Source organism: Microcebus murinus, chromosome 4 (genome assembly GCF_040939455.1).
Source record: "Microcebus murinus isolate Inina chromosome 4, M.murinus_Inina_mat1.0, whole genome shotgun sequence".
Classification (NCBI taxonomy): Eukaryota; Metazoa; Chordata; class Mammalia; order Primates; family Cheirogaleidae; genus Microcebus; species Microcebus murinus.
This window is the reverse complement of record NC_134107.1, coordinates 4,773,332-4,800,847: the sequence shown is the minus strand read 5'-3', so window position 1 is coordinate 4,800,847 and position 27,516 is coordinate 4,773,332. Positions and strand designations below refer to the sequence as shown.

The 27,516-nt window shown below is 65.2% G+C and overlaps 1 protein-coding gene across 1 annotated transcript in view; it reads left to right on the top strand.

Moving 5' to 3' along the window:
- Positions 1-15,994: 15,994 nt before the first annotated feature.
- MUC5B (mucin 5B, oligomeric mucus/gel-forming) overlaps positions 15,995-27,516 on the top strand; it is a 35,687-nt gene continuing 24,165 nt past the window's right edge. The window contains exons 1-24 of the mRNA XM_076001348.1: positions 15,995-16,346; positions 16,715-16,783; positions 17,195-17,456; positions 17,588-17,702; positions 17,834-17,924; positions 18,029-18,135; positions 18,653-18,854; positions 19,184-19,312; positions 19,636-19,753; positions 19,829-19,967; positions 20,212-20,322; positions 20,530-20,599; positions 20,855-20,992; positions 21,217-21,381; positions 21,626-21,720; positions 22,519-22,645; positions 22,885-23,140; positions 23,424-23,479; positions 23,715-23,815; positions 24,072-24,223; positions 24,513-24,651; positions 24,735-24,845; positions 25,520-25,699; positions 26,063-26,302. Coding sequence (XP_075857463.1) covers positions 15,995-16,346; positions 16,715-16,783; positions 17,195-17,456; positions 17,588-17,702; positions 17,834-17,924; positions 18,029-18,135; positions 18,653-18,854; positions 19,184-19,312; positions 19,636-19,753; positions 19,829-19,967; positions 20,212-20,322; positions 20,530-20,599; positions 20,855-20,992; positions 21,217-21,381; positions 21,626-21,720; positions 22,519-22,645; positions 22,885-23,140; positions 23,424-23,479; positions 23,715-23,815; positions 24,072-24,223; positions 24,513-24,651; positions 24,735-24,845; positions 25,520-25,699; positions 26,063-26,302 — 3,525 coding nt within the window. The remainder of the gene's footprint in view (positions 16,347-16,714; positions 16,784-17,194; positions 17,457-17,587; positions 17,703-17,833; positions 17,925-18,028; positions 18,136-18,652; positions 18,855-19,183; positions 19,313-19,635; positions 19,754-19,828; positions 19,968-20,211; positions 20,323-20,529; positions 20,600-20,854; positions 20,993-21,216; positions 21,382-21,625; positions 21,721-22,518; positions 22,646-22,884; positions 23,141-23,423; positions 23,480-23,714; positions 23,816-24,071; positions 24,224-24,512; positions 24,652-24,734; positions 24,846-25,519; positions 25,700-26,062; positions 26,303-27,516) is intronic.

Sequence of the window (27,516 nt, the reverse complement as noted above, 5' to 3'; positions counted from 1 at the left end):
GAGGTTGCTGACCGCTGACCTGGGGCAGCTCTGACTGGTGCCCCCAGGAACACGGGGCCCATCGACCCGGGTCTGCTCAGGCCATGCGGGCCTTCCGAGCCTGGGCCCGTCCAAGCCGTGGGGGCCCGGCGGCCCACGCAGACGGGCGGAGCCTGGGCAGGTGTCACATGGAGACTGGGCCTCCCGCCACCACGGGGCCCAAGCCTGGGGGTGCGGGTGCCCGGCTGGCCTTGGTCCCAGGAGCCTCGCTCAGCTCCCAGCTGCCAGGGCAGGTGGCCAGTGAGCGTGTGGGGCTCGAGGGGCCCCCAGGCATCGCATCAACGCTGGGGTTCCTGGACGGAAGGGGGGACCTGTTTGCCGGCCGGTGCTGGCACGCTCTGGCTGGGACCGGGCACCGCGGACCCCTCCCACCCCCGTGTTGTCTTAATCCTGAGCAAACACGGCGGGACCCAGTGCGTCCTCTGCCCACACCTGCCCCACATCCTCCCGCCTGCCTGCCCGGGCCACGCCTGTCCACCGCGAGAACCAGCCAAGCCCCCAGCCCTGCGTGGGGTGCGGGAGACTCACCTGCCAGCACCTGCCGTGGGCTTGGCCCCCGCGTCCCAGCCCCCCCCCCCTGTTCCTGCTCTGGCCGGCTCTGCCAGGCTCTGCCAGAGACCACGCCCCCACTTCCCCAGTGTCTCCCCTTTTCCTCCCCGCCCCTCCCTGCTCCTATCCCGCCTCTGCTTCTGCGTCCTGGTCCCCCTGGGGCCGCTGCAGGGCCCCTCCCTGGCCGCCCCCGGGTTCCTCCTGCAAACTGTGGCATGCAGGAGCTTCCTACTCTGATAGGTGTTGAGCTTTCAAGAGAGTTGCAAGAGTAGAACAGAGACCCGAGCACCTTCCCCCAGACTCACCAGCGTCCGTGGCTTGTTCCACGTGCGTCACTCTCTCTCCCTGTCTCTGCAGCTACAAGTCTCCTGAGCCAATGGAGGTTAGGAGACGTGTGCCCCTCCGCCGCCCCGCGGACGTGGGCATCTGCGAGACTCGGGTGCCCTGTCCCGGCCATGTCCCTCCCAGCCGCTCCCTTCTCCCCCTCGGGATTCCATGCAGGACACAGTCCCACGAGGGCCCCCCACCCTCCTGTCTGGGGCCCGTCCCCAGCCTGGCGCCGTGCTCCTTGGCCGTGGGCTCTGCGTGGCCCACCAGCCGGCCGCAGTGGCAGCGTCCACATCTGGTCTGCTGCAGTCTCCGCGGGCCTCACCAGGGCGTGTCCCGTGGTGGGCCCCCCCCCCCAGGGCAGCTGTGTGCATGTCCAGGGCACACGGAGTCCGAGGGACCGTCACTGGGCTGCCAGCCTTCACCACCACGGGGTTTGGGGTGTCCCCGCCGGGTTTCTCCACCTGTGCCCACGACCTTCCTGCAGGAGACGCCCGGAGACCACGCGGACGTCCCCTGAGCCCGCCAAGCCCTCCAGGCGCTAGTTCCCGTCGGCCCGGCTCTCGTCCCTCCCCTGGAAAGAGTTTCTCTCCTTTCCCATTTACTTGTTTCTCATTTTTCATTTATTTCAGTAAAGACTCACAGACTCCTATTTCAGAATGAATCTTTTTTTTTTTTTTCAGACAGAGTCTCACTTGTTTCCCAGGCTAGAGTGAGTGCCGTGGTGTCAGCCTAGCTCACAGCAACCTCAAACTCCTGGGCTCAAGCAATCCTCCTGCCTCAGCCTCCCGAGTAGCTGGGACTACAGGCATGCGCCACCACGCCCGGCTAATTTTTTCTATATATATATTAGTTGGCCAATTAGTTTCTTTCTATTTATGGTAGAGACGGGGTCTCACTCTTGCTCAGGCTGGTTTCAAACTCCTGACCTCAAGCGATCCTCCTGCCTCGGCCTCCCAGAGTGCTGGGATGACAGGCGTGAGCCATCGCGCCCCCCGACTCTTTTTTTTTTTTTTTTTAAAGATACATCAGCCAGCAGAGCGGCGGACCCGGAAGCTCCGAGCTCCCGTTCTCTGGAGCGACACTGACAAAAGAAGGAGAAAGTATCTGAACCGGCGGCGTCGGAGCTCCGGACAGTCCAGGTTTGCAGACATCGAGCCACTGTCCAGTCGAGAGAAATCCGTCCTCGGAACGGCAGGGAAGTTCTTAGAATTCTCACTCTGCCTCCCCTGTGCATGGGCGGTTTGGGGCGTCAAGTGGCCGGTCTCCCCGAGACCGGGAGCAGACGGCACCTGCGGGGTCCGTGCGCATCTCCTGGGACCTGCGTGGACCCTCGCCTCTCCTGCCCGGCGTGGGACTCGTCGAGACGGGTGTGGGCGCCGCCTGCAGGGGCTTCGAGCGGCCACAGCTCCGCAGACGCCCGGGCGGGAGACGATGAGTGGACACATGTGCCACCCGGGGCCTCGGTGAGCCCGTGCGAGCCTCTGCAGGAAATGAGGCCACGCTAGAGCAGCCACGTCCACGGGGCCTTTGGGAAGCCGCACTCGCGACCGGTAAGAGCCGTGCCCTGGGCTCAGACGCGGTGGGAGCCCCGGTGGGGGCCGCGGCCAGACCCGGAAGATGTGGGTGCCGGGAGAGCTCCTGGCGGCCGAGGAAATCCTGTGGAACACGGGCTGAGCACGCGTGGGAGGAAGAGACCCCCCCGGCGATCACGCGTGATCCGGAACCGTCTTTGCAAAACCGGCTTAGAAACGTCTCAGAACCGATCCGCACAGCCGCCAGCAACAGGAAAGAGGGAAAACGAGAGGTGAGAGCAGCAGATGCTGGAAGGTCGGTCTGACTTCCACATCACTGCTCTGTGAGAGTCAGAGCCCAGACCTTCCACAGAACATCGCAAATCCCGAGGCTCATAAGGAAACAGGGAGGCCGGGCGCGGAGGCTCACGCCTGTCATCCCAGCACTCTGGGAGGCCAAGGCGGGAGGATCGCTCAAGGTCAGGAGTTGGAGACCAGCCTGAGCAAGAGCGAGACCCCGTCTCTACTATAAACAGAAACAAATTAATTGGCCAACTAAAAATATATAGAAAAAATGAGCCAGGCACGGTGGCGCATGCCTGTAGTCCCAGCTACTTGGGAGGCTGAGGCAGCAGGATCGCTTGAGCCCAGGAGTCTGAGGTTGCTGTGAGCTAGGCTGACGCCACAGCGCTCACTCTAGCCTGGGCAACAGAGCGAGACTCTGTCTCAAAAAACAAAACAAAACAACAACAAAAAAAAAACAGGGGAAAATTGTGACATTGCCGCATTCACAAGAGCTGAGGGGTCACTGCCCAGACACGCCCCACAGAGAGGCATAGGGGACACCTCGGCCGCGGCTAAAGGACACTCGGAGCCACGCGGAGCCGTGGGCGGGGGCAAGGCTGTCTGTGAGGCTGAACTCGCGGCAGACACACAGAGCCGGGTTGCTGTGGGTTTGCGCCATCACCCACTCCTCGTTCTCTGCCGGACGCAAACGACAAACACGCGCACATAACCACAGACGTGTGCTGCTGGACACGCAAGGCACGGAGATGCAAAGTGTGACGGCGACAACACAGAGGCGGGGGTGAAACAGAGTGTGTGCACGAGCGACGCTGTTACTGGTTTAAACCCGGCTGCTATGACTTGAGAGGGTCGCGCGTGGTCCCCGTGGCTACCGTGGGAAATGTCTATAGGACACACGCAGACGGGGCCAGAGTCCAGACTTGCCCCTCCAGGTCGGCTCAGCCCAAAGGAAGGCAGGGGCGGATGAAGCAGGGAGCGAAAAAGCAAACTGACAGCGGTAAGTCCGTCCTCGCCCGTAATTACCGGGAGCTCAAGATTCAGGCTCTCCGTTCGCCATGGGGAGGAGCACACGGGTAACCGTGTCACCTGCTGCTCGGGAGGCTGGGGTGGGAGGCTTCCTTAAGCTCAGGAGTTTGAGACCAGCCTGTGGGGAGAAACCATCTCTAAAGCAAATAAGCAAATGAAACATAAAAGGAAATGCAGAGACTGGCAGAAGCAATTTTTTTAAAGCCCAGGATCTAATTATAGGCTGTCCGCAAGAGACTCACCTGGGAACTAAAGACACAACCAGGTCTCGGAACTATTTGGTGCAAACAGTAACCAAAAGTGAGCTGGGCAGCTAGATTATCAGGCGGAACAATGAATATTAAAAGCATTTAGAAGAGACATTACACATTGATAAAAGAGTCGATTCAACAAGAAGACGTAACAATGCAAACACATACACACCAGGCAGCAAAGCCTCCGAGCATATGCAGCAAGCCTGGCAGAATTAGGAAACAGACAGACGACTCCACACAACGACCGAGACTTCAAAGCCACACGCTCGATCGTGGCCAGAGCCACCAGATTCGGGATCGGGGAAGAAACAGAGGACGTAGACAACACTTTAGACCGAAACTCACACAGACCCCCTGACTCTGCCCACCGACCGTACAAGACACGTTTTTCTCACGTGCACATGGAACATTCTCGAGGATATAAACAAAGTCACAGTGAATTTTAAAAGATTGAAATCATTCAAAGTTATCTTTTCCAACCACAAAGCAATGGAGGTGCAGTCAATAGCAGAAGGAAAACTAAAATTCACAAATATATGGAAATAAAAGGTCACACAGCCTATAGGTCAAAGGGGAAATCACCAAGAACATTCGACGCACTTATAGCTGAACGGAAACAAAACCACAAACCGCCAAACTTTACAGGGCAATGGCTTCAGCAGACACTGCAGCGACAGGGAAGTTTATGGGTGTAAGTGTCTCAGGTGGAAAAAAGAAGAAATGTCTCAGATCGACACTTTCACCTGATACCTCAAGGGACTGGAAAAAGAAGAGAAAACTAAACACAAAGCTAGCACAGGGAAGAAAGAGAAAAGGTCACAGCAGAGATAAATAAATTAGAGAATTAAAAAAACAGAGGAAAAACCAATGAAACTAAAAATTGGTTCTTTAAAAAGATCGATAAAATGGAAGAATATTTAGCTAGATTTGGCTAAGAAAAAAGCAAGAAGATTCAGATTACTAAAATCAGAAATGAAACAGACATTACTGCCAATCTGACAGAAACAAAAACGATTATAAGAAAATACTATTAACACTTACATGGTCAACAAATTTGATGGCTTAGAAGAAATATACAAATTCCCGAAACCACAGGATCTAACAGAACTGACTCATGAAGAAACAGACAAATGACAGCTAAGGAAGACTGGACTGGTGGCCACAACCCTCCCAGGACTGGCCGCCTCACTGCTGAATTCGACCAAACATTTAAAGAATTAAGACCAGCATTTCCCAAATTCTTCGGAGAAGCTGAAGGAGAAGGAACACTTCCAATTATTCTAAAAAGCCAGCACGATGTTGAGGCCAAAGCCAGACAAAGACAGTGTGAGAAAAGGTGACTGAAGATCAATGTCCCTCATAACTATTGATGCAAAAATCCTCAACACAACACTGCAAAACTGTCGGCCACAGAATAAAAGGGTTATACACCATGATCAATGGGTTTTATTCCCGGCATGCAAGGATGGCTCGAGAAATGAAAGATCAATCAGCGAAACACCCACATTAACAGAATGAAGGTCACAAAAAACCATGATCATCTCAATTGATGCAGAAAAAGCATTTGCCATAATCCAACACCTTTTCATGATAAAAAAAAAAAAAGACTCAATAAACTAATCCTAGCACTCTGGGAGGCCGAGGTGGGTGGATTGCTTGAGGTCAGGAGTTCGAAACCAACCTGAGCAGACCCCGTCTCTACTAAAATTAGAAAGAAATTAATTGAACGACTAAAAATATATATACAAAAAATGAGCCGGGCATGGTGGTGCATGCCTGTAGTCCCAGCTACTCAGGAGGCTGAGGCAGGAGGATTGCTTAAGCCCAAGAGATTGAGGTTGCTGTGAGCTAGGCTGATGCCATGGCACTCACTCTAGCCTGGGCAACAGAGTGAGACTCTGTCTCAAAGAAAAAAATAAATAAATAAACTAAGAATAGAAGAAAATTAGCTCAGCATAATTACGGCCACATATGAAAGCCCACGGCTAACCTTATGCTTGGCGGTGAAAGACTGAAACCCTTTCCTCCAAGATCAGGAACAATACAACGATCACGTTAATGTTCGGCATAGCATTGGAAGTTCCAGCCAAAGCAATAAGGCAAGAAAAAAGAAATAAAAGACACTCAAATTGCAAAGGAAGAAGTGACATTACAGGGCTCATGGATTTCATTATCTTATATATAGAAAACCCTAAAAATCCCACCCCAAGTACTGTCAGGCTGATTAAAGCATTCAGCAATTGCTGTAGACCAGCACTGAGCAATGAGAAAAGAAAATGCAGAAACAATCCCATTTACACAGCAACAAAAGAATAAAATACTCAGGAATAAGCTTAACCAAGGAGGCAAGAATCTGTACACTGAGAACTACAAAACATTGCTGAAAAAAAAAAATTTAAAGACATAAAGTGGAAAGACTTCCTGTGCCCACGTGTCTGGAGACTTAAGAAGGTAACAACAGTCTCCAAAGATATCTGCAAGATTTCACAAAATCCCTACCAAAACGACAGCAATGTTGTTGTAGAAAAGAAAAATCAATGCCAAAATTTATATAGACCGTCAAGGAACCCCTGAGTAGCCAATACAGTCTTGAAAAGGGACAAAACTGGAGGACTCAACACTTCTTGACTGCAAAACTGAGAACGAAGCTGCAGGAACGGAACGCCGCGGAGGAGAACCCAGGGCCCGGAATGAGCCCAGCACACACGCCCAGCCGATCCTCGCCCATGTGCCAGCGCCGCTCCGCGGAGGAAGGAGCTTCTTTTCGAGAAACAGTGCTGAGGACACCAGATGTTCAATGCAAATGAGAGCCGCTGGGCCCTTCCCTTACAGCCATCGCAAGAAAAACTCAGAATGGGTCAAATACCTAAACGTAGAAGCCGGAGTGCTAGAACTCTCAGAAGAAAACGGGAAAATCTTCCTGACGTTGGATTTGGCGACGATCTCTCGTACAGGACAGCGGAAGCACAGGCAACGGAATAGACACAGACTCCATCAAGGCCGGCCGCTGTGGCTCACGCCTGTCACCCTAGCACTCTGGGAGGCCGAGGCGGGAGGATCACTCAAGGTCAGGAGTTCGAGACCAGCCTGAGCAAGAGCGAGACGCCATCTCTACTAAAAATAGAAAGAAATTAATTGGCCGACTATAAAAATATAGAAAAATATTAGCTGGGCGTGGTGGCGCATGCCTGTAGTCCCAGCTACTCGGGAGGCTGAGGCAGGAGGATCACTTGAGCCCAGGAACTTGAGGTTGCTGTGAGCTAGGCTGACACCACGGCACTCTAGCCCAGGCAACAGAGTAAGACTCTGTCTCAAAAAACAAAAAAAAAAAAAAGAAAGAAAGAAAAAAGACTCCATCAAAATGAAAACCTTTTCTGTATCAAAAGCGAGTCAAAGCACAGATTGGGAGAAAATATCTGCAAATCATGCATCTGATAAGGGATTCATATCTAGAATATATTTTTAAAAACTCCTAAAACTTAACAACAAAAAAACACAAAACAACCCAACTCAAAAACAGACACAGGGCATGAGCGGATGTTTTTCCCAAGAAGACGCATCCATGACAAAACCTTCGGGAAACGTGAGACCACGGAGAGATGCCACGTGCCGGCCACGAGGCTGGCCACTGTCGAGGAGGCACAAAACAGCAAGCGTTGGTGGAGACGCAGAGGAGCTGGAGCGTGGAGCACTGCCGGGGAGGGACGGTGGGGCCGCTGCACGGGAACGGTGGCAGCTCGTCCGGAAGCCAGACGCGGAATTCCCGGGTGGTCCCGCAGCTCCACTCCCAGCCGGGGGGCTTCCTGCCCGGGGGAGACGCTCACACCCACGTTCACGGCGGCCCGTGTCCACCAGAGATGAGTGGACACACAAACTGTCCGCCGACGGAAGGCAAGTCGGCGGGGTCCGTGGGCCTGAGGCATTTATTGAGCGCTGGCTGTTTGCCCAGCTCCACACCGGGCAGCACGGAGCCCCCGGGAGGCCCAGGGCGTGGCCCTGGGAAGGGAAAGGAAGGAAGGAGATGTGGCCACAGCCTCGGCGTGGTGGGACCACGAGGACACGGCGCTGAGTGCGAGAGCCGGACACGGGTCAGACCCTGGCCAGTCCACTCGCCGAGGTCCCCCGGTCCTCGGTCCCACAGAGACAGCGTGGATGGGGCTGCGGGGCTGGGAGGGGACGGGAGCTCGTGTCCATGGGACAGGGCTTCAGCTGGGAGGGTGGGAAGGTTCTGGAGGCAGGCGGTGGCCATGGCTGCACACCGTGAAGTGCTTGATGCCCCTAATGTGCACTTAGCAGTGGCCAAAATGGTGAATTTCGTGTCATATGCCTTTTACCACAATAAAAGAAAGCCACGCCCCATAGTTTTCCTGCCTAAAATGTTCCGATCAGCACGTGCCAGACCCCCAGGCCGCTGCCCTTCCTGCTCCCTCCTTCCTAGTCAGACCCCACGCCCAGGGCGGCACCGGGACAGCTGGCTGCTCAGAAGGCGCTAGAAGGCAGGCAGGGAGCGGGAGGCAGGCAGAGAGAGGGACCTGTGGGAAGCCCAGGAGAAAGCAGCGCTGAGGGTGGCCGGGCGTGGGCACGGGGCAGGGGCTGCCCTGGGGTGGGGGCTCCACCTTCTCACAGCCTGGGCGCAGGGTTGGGGGTGGGCACAGCTGTCCTCACAGCTGGGGTGGCTCGGGGGGCAGGATGTCCCCCTGCCGGGCGACTCGGCCCACCCAGCGGGGCCGGCTGCTGGACAGGCCAGGGTCTGGGGCTGGGACGGCCCACCGGCCCCCATGTCCAGATTCTGAGAGACCCCGGAGAGTGCGGGGAGGGCGGGGCCTGCTGGGTCACCTGCACAGCGGCTTTGTGCCCGCCCACCCTCCCTGCCCACGGCCCTCTGGGCACACACTGGACCCCTCGGCCCACCAGGAACGTGTGGGCACTGAGACCCTGCCCCAGAGGGGAGGGGCCTCCGGGGCACATGTGCGTGGCCCTCCCACCTTCCCGGCCTGGGACTGCCCAGGGTGGGCTCCGAGCACACGAGAGCCCGGCCAGGCTGCGGCGCCCCAGGGCCACGCCCTGGACCTCCCAGGGGCTCCGTGCTGCCCAGTGTGGAGCTGGGCAAACAGCCAGCGCTCAATAAATCTCCAAGGCCCATGGACCCAGGGACCCTGTTCTCAAACCTGCACCGCTGTGGCGGGAGGGCTGGGAGGGGTCAGAGGGTCCTGGGGGGGTCCTCCTGGCGGGACCAACCCCTCTCTGGCCACCTGCGGTCCCTTCTGCAGCCACCCCCAGCTGGAATGAGGGACGAGGGACAGGTCCTGCCTGAGGCAGGGACGGCCCAGGCGAAGCCGCAGGGCAGGTTCTCGCAGGGCAGGTTCCCGGCACTGGGGGCAGGAGGCTCCCCGCGCCCCAGGAGGCAGTGGCTGCCCCCCTTCCGGGCAGGAACCGCTGTCCTGTCTGCCTCCCCTCTCCCCTCCCTCCTGCTCTGCCGTCAGCGCCTTTGGCCGTGAAGAGCTGACTCTGCAAACAGGCTGAGCAAACAGGCCGCGCCCCCAGGCCACATCCGGGATGTCTCAACAGCCACAACCCTGGCAGGCCACGGTGGCCGCCAGTCCCGCCTGTCCTGCCCTCTGCCCTCTGCCCTGGGGGCGCTCAGTGGGGGGGGGCCCAGGCTGCGGCCACCCCCACCGTCCAGTGCACCCCGAGCGCCTACTGTCTGCTGGGTGTACAGGCGGCGAGCCCGCCTGCGGGGCTCTTTTCCCGGCAGCAGGTGGGGAGGGGCGGCTGGTGGACACTGGGCCACTCGGGGTCCCTGGAGGAGACACAGAGGCACCCGGGCCGCTTGAGCTGGGGTGACGGGGCTGCCCCCGCATGGGCAGGCGTGGGGAGGACAGGAGGGGGGTATCCGGGCGGGGGACAGGTGCCGGGGCGACTGAGCACCGGCTGTTTGCCCAACCCGTGCCTGGAGCAGGCAGGAAGGCGGCGGAGAGTAGGGTCCCCCAGGGGCTGTGGCCCACCCTGCCGGCCGTCCCCTGAGGTCCCCTTCCGCGGCCATTCCACCCGCCCCTCCAGCTGGGCCAGAGAGCTGGGAGACCGTTCGGAAACGACACCGTGGCGGGAGGAGCTGGCGGCGGCCTGAGCCCTGGACCCCGCGGGCTGGAGCAGAGCAGGGTCTGAGCCCTGCTGAGCCCCGCCCGCCCCCGCCCTGCGCGGAGGGAGGCCCCGCCCCCGCCACAGCCACGCGGAGGGTGACGCTCGGCAAAACGTGTCAAAGCCCTTTTGAAATTATTAACGTGGTACAAAGCACGGAAGGTTTACCGCCTGAGCCGTGTTTGCGGGCACGGGTCAGCGGCGCTGAGCGCGTTCACGGTGCTGCGCAGCCAGCGCCGCCGCCCGCCCTCAACTTCCTCGTCCTCCCCACCGGGGCTCCGCCCTGGCCACACGGGACTCCGGCCCCCTCCCTGCCCCTGGCGGCCACCGTCCACCCTCCGTCCCCACGGGCCTGGCGACGGGGCACCTCACGCCTGTGCGCCACGCGGTGCGCCCTTTGCGGCAATCTCAGCTCGCCCGGCCGCGGGTGAGGCCCGCGCCGTGGCCCGTGTCGGAATCAGCTTCCTTCCACGGCCGGGTGACCGTCCAGGCGGGACAGCCGCGCTTGGCCCGGGCCCCGCCAGGCCTTGCGGCCGCTTCACACCTCGGCTTAGGGGGACAAGGCGCTGAGAGCGGGTCTGCGGGCGCGGCTGCCAGGGCGGGAGTGACGCGGTTTCCCGCCCCGCGGATTCCCACCGCACATTTTCCCACCCCGCCGTTTCCCACCGCACATTTTCCAGACCCGCGGATTCCCACCCCGCCGTTTCCCACCGCACATTTTCCCGCCCCGCCGTTTCCCACCGTTCAGTTTCCCACCCCGCGGTTTCCCACCGCATATTTTCCCACCCCGCGGTTTCCCACCGCACATTTTCCCGCCCCGCCGTTTCCCACCGCTCAGTTTCCCACCCCGCGGTTTCCCACCGCACATTTTCCAGCCCCACTTTCCCACCGCACATTTTCCCGCCCCGCCGTTTCCCACCGCTCAGTTTCCCACCCCGCGGTTTCCCACCGCACATTTTCCCGCCCGGCGGTTTCGAGCCCTGCAGTTTCCCACCGAAGTTTCCCGCCCCGCAGATTCCCACCGCACATTTTCCAGACCTGCAGATTCCCACCACACATTTTGCCGCCCTGCGGTTTCCCACCGCACGATTTCCCACCCCACCGTTTCCCACCGCGGTTTCCCGCCACACAGTTTCCCGCCCCGCGGTTTCCCGGTTTCCCGGTTTCCCGCGGCGCCTTCACACCCCCACCGGCCGCGCTGGGGCTCAACATCCCGCCCTGGCCTCTCGGCGCTCCCGCTGGCGGGACAGCAGCCGTCCTCCCGGGCGAGCTGCTCGGGGCCTGTGCGAGGGCCTTCCCTTCCCGGGTGGCTCCTCCTCCAGGGAGCTGTCCTGGGGAGGCCGCGCAGGGTCCCCGCCAGGGAGCTGTCCTGGGGAGGCCGCGCAGGGTCCCCGCCAGGGAGCTGTCCTGGGGAGGCCGCGCAGGGTCCCCGCCAGGGAGCTGTCCTGGGGAGGCCGCGCAGGGTCCCCGCCAGGGAGCTGTCCTGGGGAGGCCGCGCAGGGTCCCCGCCAGGGAGCTGTCCTGGGGAGACCAGGCAGGGTCCCCGCCAGGGAGCTGTCCTGGGGAGACTGCGCAGGGTCCCCGCCAGGGAGCTGTCCTGGGGAGACCGCGCAGGGTCCCCGCCAGGGAGCTGTCCTGGGGAGACCGCGCAGGGTCCCCGCCAGGGAGCTGTCCTGGGGAGACCAGGCAGGGTCCCCGCCAGGGAGCTGTCCTGGGGAGACTGCGCAGGGTCCCCGCCAGGGAGCTGTCCTGGGGAGACCAGGCAGGGTCCCCGCCAGGGAGCTGTCCTGGGGAGACCAGGCAGGGTCCCCGCCAGGGAGCTGTCCTGGGGAGACCGCGCAGGGTCCCCGCCAGGGAGCTATCCTGGGGAGACCCCGCAGGGTCCCCCGCCAGGGAGCTCTCCTGGGGAGACCAGGCAGGGTCCCTGCCAGGGAGCTGTCCTGGGGAGACTGCGCAGGGTCCCCGCCAGGGAGCTGTCCTGGGGAGACCAGGCAGGGTCCCCGCCAGGGAGCTGTCCTGGGGAGACCAGGCAGGGTCCCCGCCAGGGAGCTGTCCTGGGGAGACCAGGCAGGGTCCCCCGCCAGGGAGCTCTCCTGGGGAGACCGCGCAGGGTCCCCGCCAGGGAGCTGTCCTGGGGAGACCAGGCAGGGTCCCCGCCAGGGAGCTGTCCTGGGGAGGCCGCGCAGGGTCCCCGCCAGGGAGCTGTCCTGGGGAGGCCGCGCAGGGTCCCCGCCAGGGAGCTGTCCTGGGGAGGCCGCGCAGGGTCCCCGCCAGGGAGCTGTCCTGGGGAGACCAGGCAGGGTCCCCGCCAGGGAGCTGTCCTGGGGAGACCAGGCAGGGTCCCCGCCAGGGAGCTGTCCTGGGGAGACCAGGCAGGGTCCCCGCCAGGGAGCTGTCCTGGGGAGGCCGCACAGGGTCCCCGCCAGGGAGCTGTCCTGGGGAGACCCCGCAGGGTCCCCGCCAGGGAGCTGTCCTGGGGAGACCACGCAGGGTCCCCGCCAGGGAGCTGTCCTGGGGAGACCCCGCAGGGTCCCAGCCAGGGAGCTGTCCTGGGAAGACAGGGCTGGGGGACGGGCTTGGCGGCCAGCAGGGCTCGCAGACCTGCAGCCACGGGGCGGCCAAAGCCAGGCGCCTGGCAGTCTGCACCGGGGCCCTTCCCGGGGACGTTCTCAGGCAACGCAGCTTCTGTCAAGGATGCTGGCCGCGAGCACACAGGACGGCATCCCAGACACACGGCCATCGGGCAGAGAGGGGCTGGGACAGAGCGTCCCGCCCAGCTGGCCGTGGCAGAAAAGGGTGCTGTGGGCACAGGCCGTCACCGGGGGGTGGGAGGACATGTGGCCCCCTCAGACCCCAGGGGCAGCTGCTCCTTTTCCCCAGCCCGTGTGGGACGAGCAGCACTGACCGCCAGTGAGCACACTCAGGCCTCGGTTTCCCCTGGAACTTGGACCTCAAAATGGAGAGGAGCCCAGAGACCTCCCAGAGCCTTCGAGGGGTTCTGCTCTCTGGGCTGGGGTCCCTGGACATGCAGCCTCCTCCCGAGACCCCTCAAGGCACACAGACCCACCCCCCGCCCCGGTGCCAGCCGAGCACAGCCCCGAGCTGAGCAGGTGCCCCAGGGCTGCCCCCCGCCGGGCCGGGCTGAGGTCTCCTCTCCCCCAGCCCACTGCCCCCGCCAGCCGCCCCTGGAAGCCTGGCAGGCTGAGGGTGGGTGAGGCAGGCTCAGGACCACGTCCCTGCGGCCGGAGAGGTCAGGGCCAGCCCCGGGGGATAGCCCTCCCCCTTCCCGCCGACCACGGTCAGAGCTGCGGGGGGTGGGGGCGCCCTGCGCCTTGGGGTGCAGAGCTGCAAATCCTTCCTCCTCCGGGCCTCTTCCCTGCCACGGCCCCTCCCCGAGAGCAAACACACGCAGAGGCTCTGGGGAGAGACGGGTGCCCTGCGTGGCCCGGGAGCCAGGCGCCGGGCCAAGGCCGCCTGCTACATAAGCCCGAGGTCCCCCGGGGAGCAGGCACCCGGCCACTCTCTCCTCGCCGCCCACCGAGCCGGCCTCCGCCATGGGCACCAGGGGCGCGTGCTGGGCGCTGCCGTGGGCCCTCGCGGCCCTGCTCGTGGCACGGCAGGCAGGTAAGGCTCCCCCCGCCGGCCCACCCGTGGCAGGGCGGCCTGGGCACCGCATCCGGGACACCGAGGCCCTCGACCTCAGCCCAAGTCCGTCTGCTTGGGGTGACGGAGAGTCAGCGGACAAGGAGGCCGGTGGGAGATGAAGAGAGGGAGGCCCTGCACAGGCCGGGGGGCCTCACCGGGCCCCTGGGGGTGGGACCGGAGTGGGGGGGTCTCCCATGCTGGGGTTTCCCTGGCTGGGTACCAGGGTGAGCAGGGCTTTGCCCTGGGTCACTCCACCGTTGCCTGGGGTGACAGCCGACAGGGCAGCCCCTACCGGGAGGTTCCCCAGCCCTCAGGGTCGAAAGCAGGGCGTCGCGTGGGAATAAGAAACGAGACAGTTGGCCGGGCACGGTAGCTCACGCCTGTCATCCCAGCACTCTGGGAGGCCAAGGAGGGAGGATCACTCGAGGTCAGGAGTTTGAGACCTGCCTGAGCAAGAGCGAGACCCCGTCTCTACTATAAATAGAAAGAAATTAATTGGCCAACTAAAAATACGTAGAAAAAATTAGCCGGGCATGGTGGCGCATGCCTGTAGTCCCAGCTACTTGGGAGGCTGAGGCAGGAGGATCGCTTGAGCCCAGGAGTTGGAGGTTGCTGTGAGCTAGGCTGATGCCACGACACTCTAGCCTGGGCAACAGAGTGAGACTTTGCCTCAAAAAAAAAGCAAGCAAGAAAGAAAAGAAACAAGACAGCAGAGGAGAAAGAATGGGGTCAGGGGACTCAATGCTTTCCAGACCCAGGGTCCTGGCAGTAATTCCTTGCCCGTATCTATTCATTCTAAGACCACAGGATCACCCTAAATCATATGAGCAATCAATGCTCTATAGATGCCCCACAGGCAAACAAGCTCTAAAGATCCCCCAAAAGATTACAGTAACAGGCATGCGTCACCCAGGTAAGCTTTAAAGATCGCTGACAAAGAGTAAACTATCCAGGTGCCCGTTAACCTCAGCGAAGTCATTTCTAGACTAAAACAAAACAGGAACGTAAATTTGGGATTGCGGCCAGGCCAGTTTTACAGCAGGTTGGACGTTCCCGATTGTGGTCCCGGGGCAGTTTTCCGCCCCCCGGAGAGAAACTGTTTCCAGTTCCTCCTGCTCTTGGAGCGTCCTCGCCGTTTGGAAAGCAGCCACACGCCTATGCAGACCGCCCGGTCCGCAGAGGTGCCTACGCCAGCAATCTCCCCAGCAAGCCCCCGTGGGGTGGGGGGCCTTCAGGTGACAGGGCTGGGGCCACAGGGGCCAGGCGAGGGGCCCACGGCCACACGTCTGCAGCGGGGCCACCGCCGGGCAGCCGCAGGCCACACCCACCGCAGCTTTCGTGGCCAGCGGTTTCCCTGGCCCGTCGCCTCTCTCGGGAAGAGCAAGTGCTAACACTTACTGTCAGCGCTAATACTTACTGTCAACAGAGAAAGCCGTGGCCCCAGGGGCCGCCGGCCGAGACCTGGAAGTGTCCCTGCCCCACGCCTGCTCCTGCCCCGAGCTTCCTTCTGGGGTGTGGGCAGGGCTGGGGCGGGGAGGGTCCCCCTGCTGCGGATTTGGGACGCTGTTCTCCCTGGACGGCCGTGTCCCCACCTGGGGAAACCAGGCGTGGCCAGGGCTCCGTGAACCTCTTTGGGGGTGGGCAACGGGTGGCCGTCGGCCCCACCTGGTCCTCACCTGCCGAGCCCTCGGGCAGGAGGATGCTGCTGCCACCGAGAGACACACACCGTGGCCAGCAGGGGGGAGGCCGGGCCCCACAGAGGGTCTTAGTTTGCATCTAGGGGGGCTCGCTTGGCTGCACGTCGGGGCTGTGCCCCGGCCATGGTGTGACGGGCAGGCGGCAGTGGGCGTTTCTCTGGCCAAGTGATGGAGCCGGAATTGCCGGCCCAAAGAGGCCCCTGCACCCAGCGGAGACTGAGGAATGGCAGCGGGCGGAGGGGCTTTGGGGCAGTGGGCGGTGGCCGCCAGGCAGAGAGGCCGGGTGCAGATGCCCTTCCCAGGGCCCTCAGCCTGGGGTCTCAGCCGCCACCCAGCACCCACCCACCCACCACCGACACCCCGCGGCCGGCTGCCTGACGGCTCTGGTTTTGGGTTTCTGCACAGTCACGCCTGGATGCCTCCCCAACAAAGCCGGTCTTTGTCCCTCTCCGAGGGACGGGTGGACGGGCCGAGCCCCCTCCTGCAGGCGGCTACCGAGATGGCCGACGCCCTTTCCCAGTTCTGTTTCCTCCCCCTGCTCGGGGGAGCAGGCACCAGCCCCCCTCGTCCGCAGAGGCGGAAGGGCCGGTCGCCAGAGCTGGGGTCACTCAGCCCAGTCCCGTCCCGGCTCCCGGTCAGGCCCGGGAGGGGCCACGCCTTCGGGCAGAGCGAGCTTCTGCCCCACCAACCCTTCGGGGCACAGAGACCCGCGAACGAGGCCGCGTGGGTGGCGTGGCCGGAGCATGGCTTCTCACCGACTCCCACCCCTTCTCCTGCAGAGACCCAGACCCCTGCGGAGCCGAGCGTTGGGAGCACAGGGGCCCCCGCGGACAGTCGCAGGGCGGAAGGCGGTACGCAGCCCGGGCCCGGGCGGGGGCTCCTGCCCAGGCGGAAGGGGCCGGGCACCGAGTGGGCTGGGGGATTCCACGTGGCCACACGCCACTCAGAGCCCCAGGTCCCCGTGGGGCGGAGTGGGGGGTCAAGGGGACAGGGTGTCTAAATGAGATGAAGGAGCACAGTAGAGAGGCTCACACGCATGCACACACGTGTGCACACGCAGATGGAAAGCCCCAGGGCAGGAGGGTCCAGGGTGACAAGCAGGGACAGGACGGCCCAGCCCCAGGCCAGCTCCTTAGTCCTGGGCTCCCCGTCGCCCCGGGGTGGCCGGCGAGGGTGGGGCCAGGGCAGGCGTCCCCAGTGACCTGGACCTTGCCCACAGCCCGCCCCACATCCTCACCGGCCTGGCACATGAGCTTCGTCACCCCCGTCACCGTCCTCCCCAGCAGCTGTGAGTGACACCGGCCCTGCCCACCGGGAGGGGTGGGGGCCCGAAGTGGGGTGAAGCTGGCACCATGGGGGGCCAGCTGGGGGGCAGTGAGCCTTCTCCACGGGCAGTTCTGGGGGCCGAGCACCAGTGCAGGGCAGGGGCGGGGGTCCCGGGTCTCGGGGGCATCGCGCAGCCAGGCAGGTGCAGCCGGCAGGTGCAGCCACACAGGTGCAGCCAGCAGGTGCAGCCGGCAGGTGCAGCCGGCAGGAGCAGTCAGGCAGGTGCAGCCAGGCAGGTGCAGTGGCCGGTCGCTGCTGGCTTCCTCGTGCCAAGAACAGGGCGCCCTGGCCTGGCGGGTGGCTGGGCGTGGGGCGGGCTGGGCGTGGGGCAGGCGTGGACGTCGGCGGGGGCCCCTTCACGCCCTCCCCGCAGCCCTGAACCCGGCGCACAACGGCCGGGTCTGCAGCGCCTGGGGTGACTTCCACTACAAGACCTTCGACGGCGCCGTCTTCCGCTTCCCCGGCCTCTGCAACTACGTGTTCTCCGCGCACTGCGGCGCCGCCTACGAGGACTTCAACGTCCAGCTGCGCCGAGGCCTGGCAGGCTCCAAGCCCACCGTCACCCACATCGTGCTCAAGGCGCCGGGGCTGGTGCTGGAGATGTCCAACGGCTCCGTCCTCGTGGACGGGCAGCGGTGAGCACGGGGCCTGCAGGGCCCACTCGTCCCCACGCCGGGGCCGGGCTGGGGTCGGGCCGGAGGTGGCAGGGGGGCTCTGGGCCCTGCCCGATGGCCCGGCCCGGGGAGAACCAGGACTTCCCGCCCAGGGAGGAGCTGCCCTACAGCCGCGCCGGGCTCCTGGTGGAGCGCAGCAGCGAGTACGTCAAGGTGGGCGTCCGGCTGGTCCTGACCTTGCTGTGGGACGGAGAAGACAGCGTCCTGGTGAGGGGGGCCCCGGTCCCCAGACTCTCCCGCCTGTCCGGAGGGGGCCCGGGTGGTTGGGGGCCGGCAGGGGCCGCAGGTCCTGGAGGGCAGAGGCTCCGAGGCTGCAGCTGCCCCTCTCCTGCCCCCAGCTGGAGCTGGACCCCAAGTACGCGAACCAGACCTGTGGCCTGTGCGGGGACTTCAACGGCCTCCCAGCCTTCAACGAGTTCTACGCCCACAGTGAGTGTGCCCGTCCCCCCGAGGCCGGAGGGTGTCGGGGTCCCCTCGGCCTCCACACCCCAGAGCTCACACGGTGCCAGCCACGCGGGCGCTTCTCTCTCCAGACGCCAGGCTGAGCCCCCTGCAGTTCGGGAACCTGCAGAAGCTGGACGGGCCCACGGAGCAGTGCCCGGACGCCCAGCCCGAGCCGGCCAGCAACTGCACAGATGAGGTGAGTGCCCCTGTCCCCAGACACGGGCACGGTCGGGCTGAGGTCAGAGCACGTCCTGGGGGCCCGGACAAGACAGGGCCCGGGCCAGGCCGAGGGTGGGAGCCCAGGATCGGAAACCTCCCCCGTGGGCTGGGCGGGGAGGACCCACCTGCGGACGTGGCCTGGAAGACCTGGGATCCCCAGAGCGGCGGGGCCCTGGGCAGGGAGGACGTTCGCCAGGGGGCACCACTGAGCCCGCGGGGCCACCTGCCATGCCCCTTCTCTGATCCGCCCCCTGGGACGGGTCTGCACCTATCCGGGGCTCACTCTGGTCAGGCGGGTCCTGGCAGCCTGGGCTGGCACAGCCCAGGGTCGAGGTGCACCCAGAGCTAAGGCAGCCGCGCCCACGGCCGGCCCCAGGTGCACCGTGTTGGGGAGAAGCGGGCGGGGCAGACAGGGGCTGCAGGGGTGGGAGGAGCTTGTGGGCAGGAAGGGGTCCGTCCACACGCACATGGCGGCTCCCCTGCTGTACCACCAGGAGGGCGTCTGCCGCCGCACCCTGCTGGGGCCAGCCTTCGCGGAGTGCAACGCGCTGGTGGACGCCTCTGCGTACCTGGCTGCCTGCGCCCACGACCTGTGCCGCTGCCCCACCTGCCCGTGCGCCACCTTCGCCGAGTACTCCCGCCAGTGTGCCCACGCAGGGGGCCACCCGCAGAACTGGAGGGGCCCCGACCTCTGCCGTGAGTGCACCGGCCAGGGCCAGGGCCGTGCTGGGGAGACAGGGCAGGGGCTGCACCTGAGGGGCCAGAGGGTGGACGGGCAGGAGACACGGCCCCGTCCCCTCGCCTTGCGCCTCACCTCTCCCAGACAGCCAGGGGCTGGGGCCACCCAAGACCGGGGCGTCCGGGCTGCTCCTGGGCCCGGCCCAGTGTCGGGAGGCCCTGGTGGCAGGTGGAGGGTGGGGTGCAGCCGGCTCCAGCTGGCCAGCACGGGGCCCTGCCCTGGGCCATGGGGAGCAGGGCTGGGGTCTGGCCACCCCTGGACCCAGCCCTGCCTCCCGCCACCGCAGCCCGGACCTGCCCCCTCAACATGGAGCACGAGGAGTGCGGCTCGCCCTGCGTGGACACCTGCTCCAACCCCCAGCGCTCGCAGCTCTGCGAGGACCACTGCGTGGACGGCTGCTTCTGCCCCCCAGGCAGGTGCCACCTCCCAGCACCACGGCCCCAGCTGGCGGCCCAGACGCACAGCTACACCCGGGGGTCCCCGCAGCCCAGGCAGGGGGACACTGGCCACCGATCAGCAGAGGCAGGGGGACCAGCTGTCAGGAGTCCTGGGGCCCAGGAGGGGAAACCAAGGCACAGGGGCATGGGGGGGGTCTCCCCACAGCAGAGGGTCTCAGGGCAGAGGCAGTGGCCTGGTTTGGGGCCCACTTTACAGGAGGCAGCTTGTCCCCCAGGCTGGGTCTCCTCGGGGTACCTCCTGTGCCTCAATTTCCCCACTTGCGCTCACCCCCTCCCCCAGGCACCGTGCTGGACGACGTCACGCACTCGGGCTGCCTGCCCCTGGAGCAGTGCCCCTGCACCCACGGCGGCCGCACCTACGCCCCGGGGGGCTCCTTCACCACCAGCTGCAGCTCCTGGTAGGCCGCGCAGTCCCCGCGGGTGGGGCGCGCCGGGTGGCCCAGCTCCCTGACTGCCCTCTGCTCCCGCCCCAGCTCCTGCTCCGGGGGGCTGTGGCAGTGCCAGTCCCTGCCGTGCCCCGGCACCTGCTCCGTGCAGGGCGGTGCCCACATCTCCACCTACGACGAGAAGCTCTACGACCTGCACGGCGACTGCAGCTACGTGCTGTCCAAGGTGCGCCCCCCCCCCCGCATGCCCCCCCCCGCACAGGTGCCCCGCCCCTGACACGCCCCCTCGCGAGGGACACGCCCTCACGCGCAAGAGAAGCCCTAGGCTCACACTCACCAGCTGCTCGAGGCCGAGGGGTCCCAGGCCTTGGGACAGGCTGCAGGGGGGTGGGGTGGGGGTGTGACCAGAGGTGCCGGAGGCCACTCCCCCCAGAGCCGCGCCCCACGCCCTCACCGGGTCTGCCCCTCAGACGTGCGCGGACAACACCTTCACCGTGCTGGCCGAGCTGCGGCAGTGCGGCCTGACCGACAATGAGAACTGCCTGCGCGCGGTGACGCTGCACCTGGACGGCGGGGACACGGTGAGGGGCCCCCGGGCGGGGCGGGGCAGAGGTGTGAGAGCCGGGAGACCGAGGCCTCGGCGCCTGCGCAAACCCCACAAGGCAGGACCCGAGCGGCGGTTCTAGAACCCACTCAGGCTCTGTCCCCCGCGGGTGACTCCGGGTGACCCCGTCTGAGTCAGGGCAGGGGGGGGTTCCGGCCGCCGCTGACCCTGCCCCCCCCATCAGGTCATCCGGATCCAGGCGGACGGCGGAGTGTTCATGAACTCCATCTACACGCAGCTGCCCGTGTCGGCAGGTACGCGGCTGCCCCGGGCAGCTGGGCCAGCGCCGGCGTCTCCAGGGCGGGCTCGGCCCCCAGAGCCTGGCAGTGCCTCCCTCGGACCCTGGCCTCGGGCAGTTCCGGAACAGCCCACGGTTGGCGTCTCAGCTGCAGAGTGGGGGTGACAAGGCTCCCTGCGGGCTGCAGGGGGGACCCTGCGTCTGCCCCTTAGCCCCGCCCCTCCCATCCGGCCAGCCCCGCCCCGCCCTGACGCCCCCCTCCCTCCACCAGCCAGCATCACCATCTTCCGACCATCGAGCTTCTTCCTCGTGGCGCAGGCGGGCGCCGGCCTGCAGCTGCAGGTGCAGCTGGTCCCGCTCATGCAGGTGTTCGTCCGGCTGGACCCCGCATACCGCGGCCAGACATGCGGTGAGGCGCCCAGTGGGGGCTCCGGTGGGGGTGGGCAGAGGCCAGCAGCAGAGGGGACGGGGGAGGGTGCCAGCGCCAGGACCAGTGGCCGGGAAGTGCGGGCAGGACAGAGTGGGCTGCCGCCCGGCTACCTGCAGTCCACTCTGGAAGCAAGACCCCCAGGGAGATGCACGCTGGGCGGGGCCCACTGACGCCCCGCCCCCCGTGCCCTGCCCCGCCCCCAGGCCTCTGCGGGAACTTCAACCAGAACCAGGCGGACGACTTCACAGCCCTCAGCGGGGTGGTGGAGGGGACGGGCGCGGCCTTCGCCAACACCTGGAAGACCCAGGCTGCCTGTCCCAATGTCAGGAACAGCTTCGAGGACCCCTGCTCCCTGAGCGTGGAGAACGGTAACCCCCTAGCCCGGCGCCACCCCAGGCTCAAGTCCCACCCGGCCTGCCCTTCCTGTCCCCTGGGCCGTGGGGACCCCTAGGGGGAGGCTTGGGGAGCCCTATGGAGGCAGGAAGGGGTGAGGAGGCAGGGGTGCGGGCAGACGGGGCATGGCGGGGTGGGGCTCAGGTACCAATTCACTATTCCCCTGGGCTGAGGGGCGCGGGGGGAGCCACATGGTCACGCGCTGCCCCCGCCCCCCAGAGAACTATGCGCGCCACTGGTGCTCGCGGCTGACCGACCCCGCTGGCGCCCTCTCCCCCTGCCACTCCGTCGTCAACCCGGAGCCCTTCCACTCGGTGAGTGCCCACGATGGCTGTGGCCCCAGGCTCGGGTTGGGAGACCCCGGGGACAGAGCTGGGGAGGAGCCCTGGCAGGGCCCCTTTCTGAAGGCCACCTGTCCCCACGGCAAAGTGGAATAAGCTGTTGGCTGGAAGCCAGAGGCGAGATCCTCTTGAGCCTGGAGGCGCAAGGTGTGGGCAGGGCTGGCACCCAAGGGCCCTGGCAGGTCCACCTTGCCCCTCCCGGCTGCACCCACACCCTTTTTCCAGACACCAGGCGCCAGGTCAGGGCCCACCCTCAGGGCCACGTCCTAACTTGGCTACATCCACGAGGACCCTCTTTCCAAACAGGCCCCAAACGGGCTGCTAAGGCCCGCCCCCTCAGCATGGGTTTTGGGGGATGAAATTCGGCCCACTGCAGGGGGCTCACCGGCCACTTTCCTGGAGCCCAAAGCTCTGCGGTGTACACGGCTCCCGCCCCAGGAACGTGTCTCCAGGGATAGACCCAGGCCCACCCCCGCATCCCTGGCTGGGCCCCTCCCCACCCCGCGTCTCCGACGTGCAGCCTCGTCCTGTGCAGCCTCGCTGGGCTCACGCCTCAGCGCTAGCCCCAGCCTCTCACCCACTCGGTGCCGCGCCCTGCTCCGGGCTCTGGCGCGGTTGCCCGCTGTGGCCACAGCAGCCTCTGGTGGCCCTGACCCTACTCAAAGCTCTGGGAGGCGCCACCAGACCCCCCACCCCGATGCTGCCCTTCTCCTGCCTCTGGGGCTCCTCCTCAGGGGGTTCCCGGCCCTGACGCCCGCGCCCCGCCCCCAGAACTGCATGTTCGACACGTGCAACTGCGAGAGGAGCGAGGACTGCCTGTGCGCCGCCCTGTCCTCCTACGTGCGCGCCTGCGCCGCCAAGGGCGTGCTGCTCCGCGGCTGGAGGGACGGCGTCTGCGGTGAGTGCGCAGCGGTGCCGCCCCTACGCCACCATCCAGCCCCCGGGGGGGGGGGCGGTTCGGGGTCCTGGGGCCCGGGGACAACCGACGTCACGTGGTTCCCAGCCAAGCGCCTGTTGAGAACCTTGCACCCTCACGATCGCACACCAGGACGGGGACACCCAGTCTAGGACACGGTGAGCCTGGGCCGCTCCAGTCCCTGCCGCTGACCGCAATGTCCCCGCCCCCGCCGCCCACAGCCAAGTACATGAGCAGCTGCCCCAAGTCCCAGAGCTACGCCTACGTGGTGGACACCTGCCCGCCCACCTGCCGGGCCCTGAGCGAGGTTGACGTCACCTGCAGCGTCTCCTTCGTGCCTGTGGACGGCTGCACCTGCGCCGAGGGCACCTTCCTGGATGACGCGGGTGCGTGCGTGCCTGCGCGCGAGTGCCCCTGCTACCTCCGCGGCACTGCGGTGGCCCCCGGAGAGGTGGTGCACGACAACGGCGCCGTGTGGTGAGCAGGGAAGAGAGGCGGGGAAAGGAGGCGGGGAGGCTGCTCGGAGGCTCCTGGCCGAGAGCTAGGGGCGCGCGTGCCCGTCAGGGGCGCCCCGCTCCCGCCCCTGGAAGCGGCCCCTCGCAGCGGAGGGCCAGGTCCCAACCCCCGAGGTTCCGGCGGCCTCTCGCCCACCCGTGGGCATTCACCCGGCACCTCCACGGGCTGACGCAGGCGCGAGGCGCGCGGAGCCGGCGGGCTTCGGTGCGGCCGCGGGTCCAGGCTGGCTGTCCGTCTCTCGTAGCTCGTGTGCGAATGGGAAGCTGAGCTGCCTGGGCGCCGCACTGCCGAGAAGCGCAGGTAGCGCCGCCGCGCCCGCCCTGCCGCGAGGCTCCAGGGGGGAGGGGCCGCAGGCGTCTGCCTGGCGGAGTGGCCGGGTGCGGGGGGGACGGGTAGTCCTGGGCAGCACTGCCAGGGAGGCGTCCGCAGCAGCATGGGCGCCGTGATCAGGACGCGGTCAGGGATGCGTGGGGTCGGCAGCCACGGGGGCAGGGGCTGCCCTTCCGCGGGAACCTCACGCCGAGCTCTGCCCCAGGCTGCGTGGCGCCCATGGTGTACCTGGACTGCCGCAACACCTCCGCGGGCGCCCCGGGGGCCGAGTGCCTCCGCAGCTGCCACTCGCTGGACGTGGACTGCGTGAGTCTCCTGGGCACAGCGGACGCCTCCCGCCCTCCGAGCTGCAGGGAGTGGGGGCTGCGAAGGGAGCTGGGGTCTGGGCGGCCCTGGTGTGGGCGGGTGGTGGGCGGCTGTGGCTTGCTGACCCCAGACTCTGCCCCTCCCACGGTGCCGCCCGGGGAGCCTCTGCGCGTGCGCATCCGAGGACTGGCCTGGGGACGGTGCGCACGCGTCTCGTCGGAGTGTCTGGCCCTGACCTGCGCCACCTGCCCCGCAGTTCAGCACACACTGCGTGTCCGGCTGCGTCTGCCCCCCAGGGCTGGTGTCAGACGGGGCCGGGGGCTGCGTCGCTGAGGAGGACTGCCCCTGCGTGCACAACGAGGCCTCCTACCGGCCCGGGGACACCATCAGGGTCGACTGCAACACCTGGTGAGTCCCAGGTCCCACCGCGGCAGGCGGGGCAGACCTGGTCAGCGCCAGAGCTGATGAGAGCACAGCGGGGGCCCTTGGGGGGGGGAGCAGGAGTCCATTCTCTGGAAGGCACCTGGGGGCCCTCCCGAGGAGGAAGGGGCAGGAGGGGGGCAGTCCTTTCCCTGGCACTGCCGTAGACGTGGGCCCGAGGCAAGGCTGTGTGGTGTGCAGGGTGGGACCGCTGGGCTGGGGGGATGGGCTCTAGGAGGGCAGCCCCCTGAGCAGGCCCCGCCCCTGCCCTGAGCAGCACCTGCAGGAACCGCAGGTGGGAGTGCAGCCACCAGCCCTGCCTGGGCACCTGTGTGGCCTATGGGGATGGCCACTTCATCACCTTTGACGGCGAGCGCTACAGCTTCGGAGGCAGCTGCGAGTACACCCTGGCCCAGGTACGTGGCCTGCAGGGCTCCCGCCTGTTCCGCAGGCCGGACATGCTGGGCCGTGACCAAGGCCTCATCTCTTCCTGTCCCAGGACTACTGTGGGGGCAATGCCACCAACGGGACCTTCCGCATTGTCACCGAGAACGTCCCCTGTGGGACCACTGGCGTCACCTGCTCCAAGGCCATCAAGCTCTTCGTGGAGGTGAGGGCACCTGCCAGGAGGGTCTGCATGGCGGCCTTCAGCTGCCGCCACACACGGCCACAGACCTTGTGGCTCCAGAGAGCGGACACGGAGTCCCCCAGCCCCGAGCCCGAGCCTGGAGGCGGAGCGGGCAGGCCCGTGCTCCCTGCAGAGCTCCGGGAGGACCCCCACCTCTCCCAGCTCTGGGGGCTGCAGGTGCCCCTCCGGCTTGTGGCCGCATCACCCCAACCTCAGCCTCTGCCCCACGTGGCTTCTCCCCGTGGGTCTGTGTCTCTCCGGTCACTCATGGAGACCCTGTCATGGGTTTGGGGCCCGCCCGGGTGGTCAGGGATGATCTCGTTTCCAGATCCTTCACTTAACCACATCTGCAGAGACCCAATTAGGGCACCGTCACAGGTTCTGGGGTTAGAAGGTGGACAGACCTTTCTGGGGGCCCCTTCACCCCACCACACCTGGGGACACTCACTGCCCGCAGAAGGAGGTTGGAGTTCACAGGCCAGAGAGCAGAGCTATTGGCTGGGGGTCTTTCCCCTAGGAGGGTGGGAGGGGTGGCGAGTGGGGGTGCGTGGGGTGCAGTGCCCAGTGTAGGGGCAGAGGTGGGGCCCCCACTCCCAGCACTTCCTGCCCTGGGCAGGGCGCCCTGGGCCTCAGGCCCCTCCCATGTGTCCCCCCAGAGCTACGAGCTGATCCTCCGAGAGGGCAGCTTCACCGTGGTAGAGCGAGGGCCGGGTGGGGACCCGCCCTACAAGACCCGCTACATGGGCAACTTCCTGGTCATTGAGACCCGCGGCGGGATGGCCGTGTCCTGGGACCGGAAGACTAGCGTGTTCGTCCGGCTGCGCCAGGATTACAAGGTGAGCGCCGGCCGGGCCCTCCCAGGTCTGGCCCCGCTGGCACCGAGCGTGGCGGCCGGCAAGGCGGCCGGGAGCTGTCTCCACTTGCAAAGCCTAGGCTGGGGTGAGGCCACGCCGGGGTCAGGTCCCATGGGGTGTGCTGAGACCAGAGCAGCCACCAGGTGCACCCTAGTCCCCGCTGTCTGGACTCCAAAGTGGGCAGAGCGGGCTCTTCGGGGAGCAGGTGTCACCCGCGTGCCTGTCTCCAGGACCCGCGTCACCCCTGTCCCATGAGGGCCCTGCACACCCCGGGCTGGGGTCTGTGCCGCCCCCACGGAGCCCGCGCCCCAGCTGCCAGGGCTTCCTGTGTCTCTGCGCCCGCAGGGCAGGGTCTGCGGGCTGTGCGGGAACTTCGACGACAACGCCGTCAACGACTTCACCACGCGGAGCCAGTCCCTGGCGGGGAACGCCCTGGAGTTCGGGAACAGCTGGAAGTTCTCCCCGAGCTGCCCGGACGCCCTGGCACCCAAGGACCCCTGCGCCGCCAACCCGTACCGCAAGTCCTGGGCGCAGAAGCAGTGCAGCATCATCAACGGCCCCACCTTCGCTGCCTGCCGCTCTCAGGTGGGGCTTGACGGGCAGGGCGGGCGGGAGCCGCATCCAGCCGGTGGGCGCACGGCAGGTCCCTGGGGATGGTCTCGACTCCGGGCACACGGCACCAGGCCGGGGTTTTTGGGTCTCGGGTCTGGGCCTGCCACCGGCCTGGCACCTGTGTTCCTTGTCCCCGGCACAGAGCTGTCCCCAGGGCAGCCCTGGCCACCCTCTCCCAGGACACCTGGATCCGCCCAGGGTCCCCGGCAGGAGCAGGAGTGTCACAGTCCGGCTGGGGAGGGCTCAGCAATTGGCCTCAGTAGAGACTCTTCCAAAAAGCAGTTTCCTGTTATAACAAATGCTCGAGCGCCCACTTGGGGTCGCAGCTTTGTAACTCGGGGCCTCAACAGCTAGGAGAAGAGGGCGGGTCACGTGTGCACACACAGCGGCTGCCACGCCTGGGCTTGTGCTGAGAACCCCTGAATCCCTCTCACTGCCAGTCACGCTGCTCCCTTGCGTGGGCAGCCAACGTCCCTCTGGCTGCCCTGCTCCCGAGCTCAAACGGTCCTCTGTGGCCTGCCACGGCTGACCACAGATCCACGGTGCGCTGTGGTGGCAAAAATGAGAACCTGGGGCTGGGCACAGTGGCTCACGCCTGTGATCCCAGCACTGTGGGAGGCCAAGGCAGGAGGATCACTTGAGGTCAGGAGTTGAGACTTCAGGGAGCTGTGATCCCACGGCTGCACTCCAGCCTGGATGGCAGGGCGAGAGCTTGTCTCAGAAAGGAAGGAAGGAAGAGTGAGACCTTGGTCCACTCCAGGGTCTGCTGCCCGGGAGGACTGAGTTTGGGGCTCACCCTCTTTGCCTAAGGAAACAGCCCCTAGTTATCAGGACAGGGGCAACAACACGGTCCACGTACAAAGTCACCTGTGCCTTCCTCTGGGCATGTTCCCTGTGTGCCTGGAAGTCCGGCATGTTCTGAGTGCTATGCTCAGCCCAGTGACTGAGGGTACCTGCTCCCCCAGAGCGTACCCTCAGGAGGGAGGCAGCAGGGTGGGGACATGCAGGACAGGTGTGGGAGGCCCTGAGTGGGGAGTCACCATGGGGTCATGGGGAGTAGCAGTTGCAGAGACGGCTCAGCAACAGGCAAGGCCCAGTGGGCAGGAAGCCAGCACGGCTAGAGTAGAATGACCAGGGCCAAGGGTAGGGGTGACAGGACGGGGAGGCCAGGTGTGATGCCCCAAGTG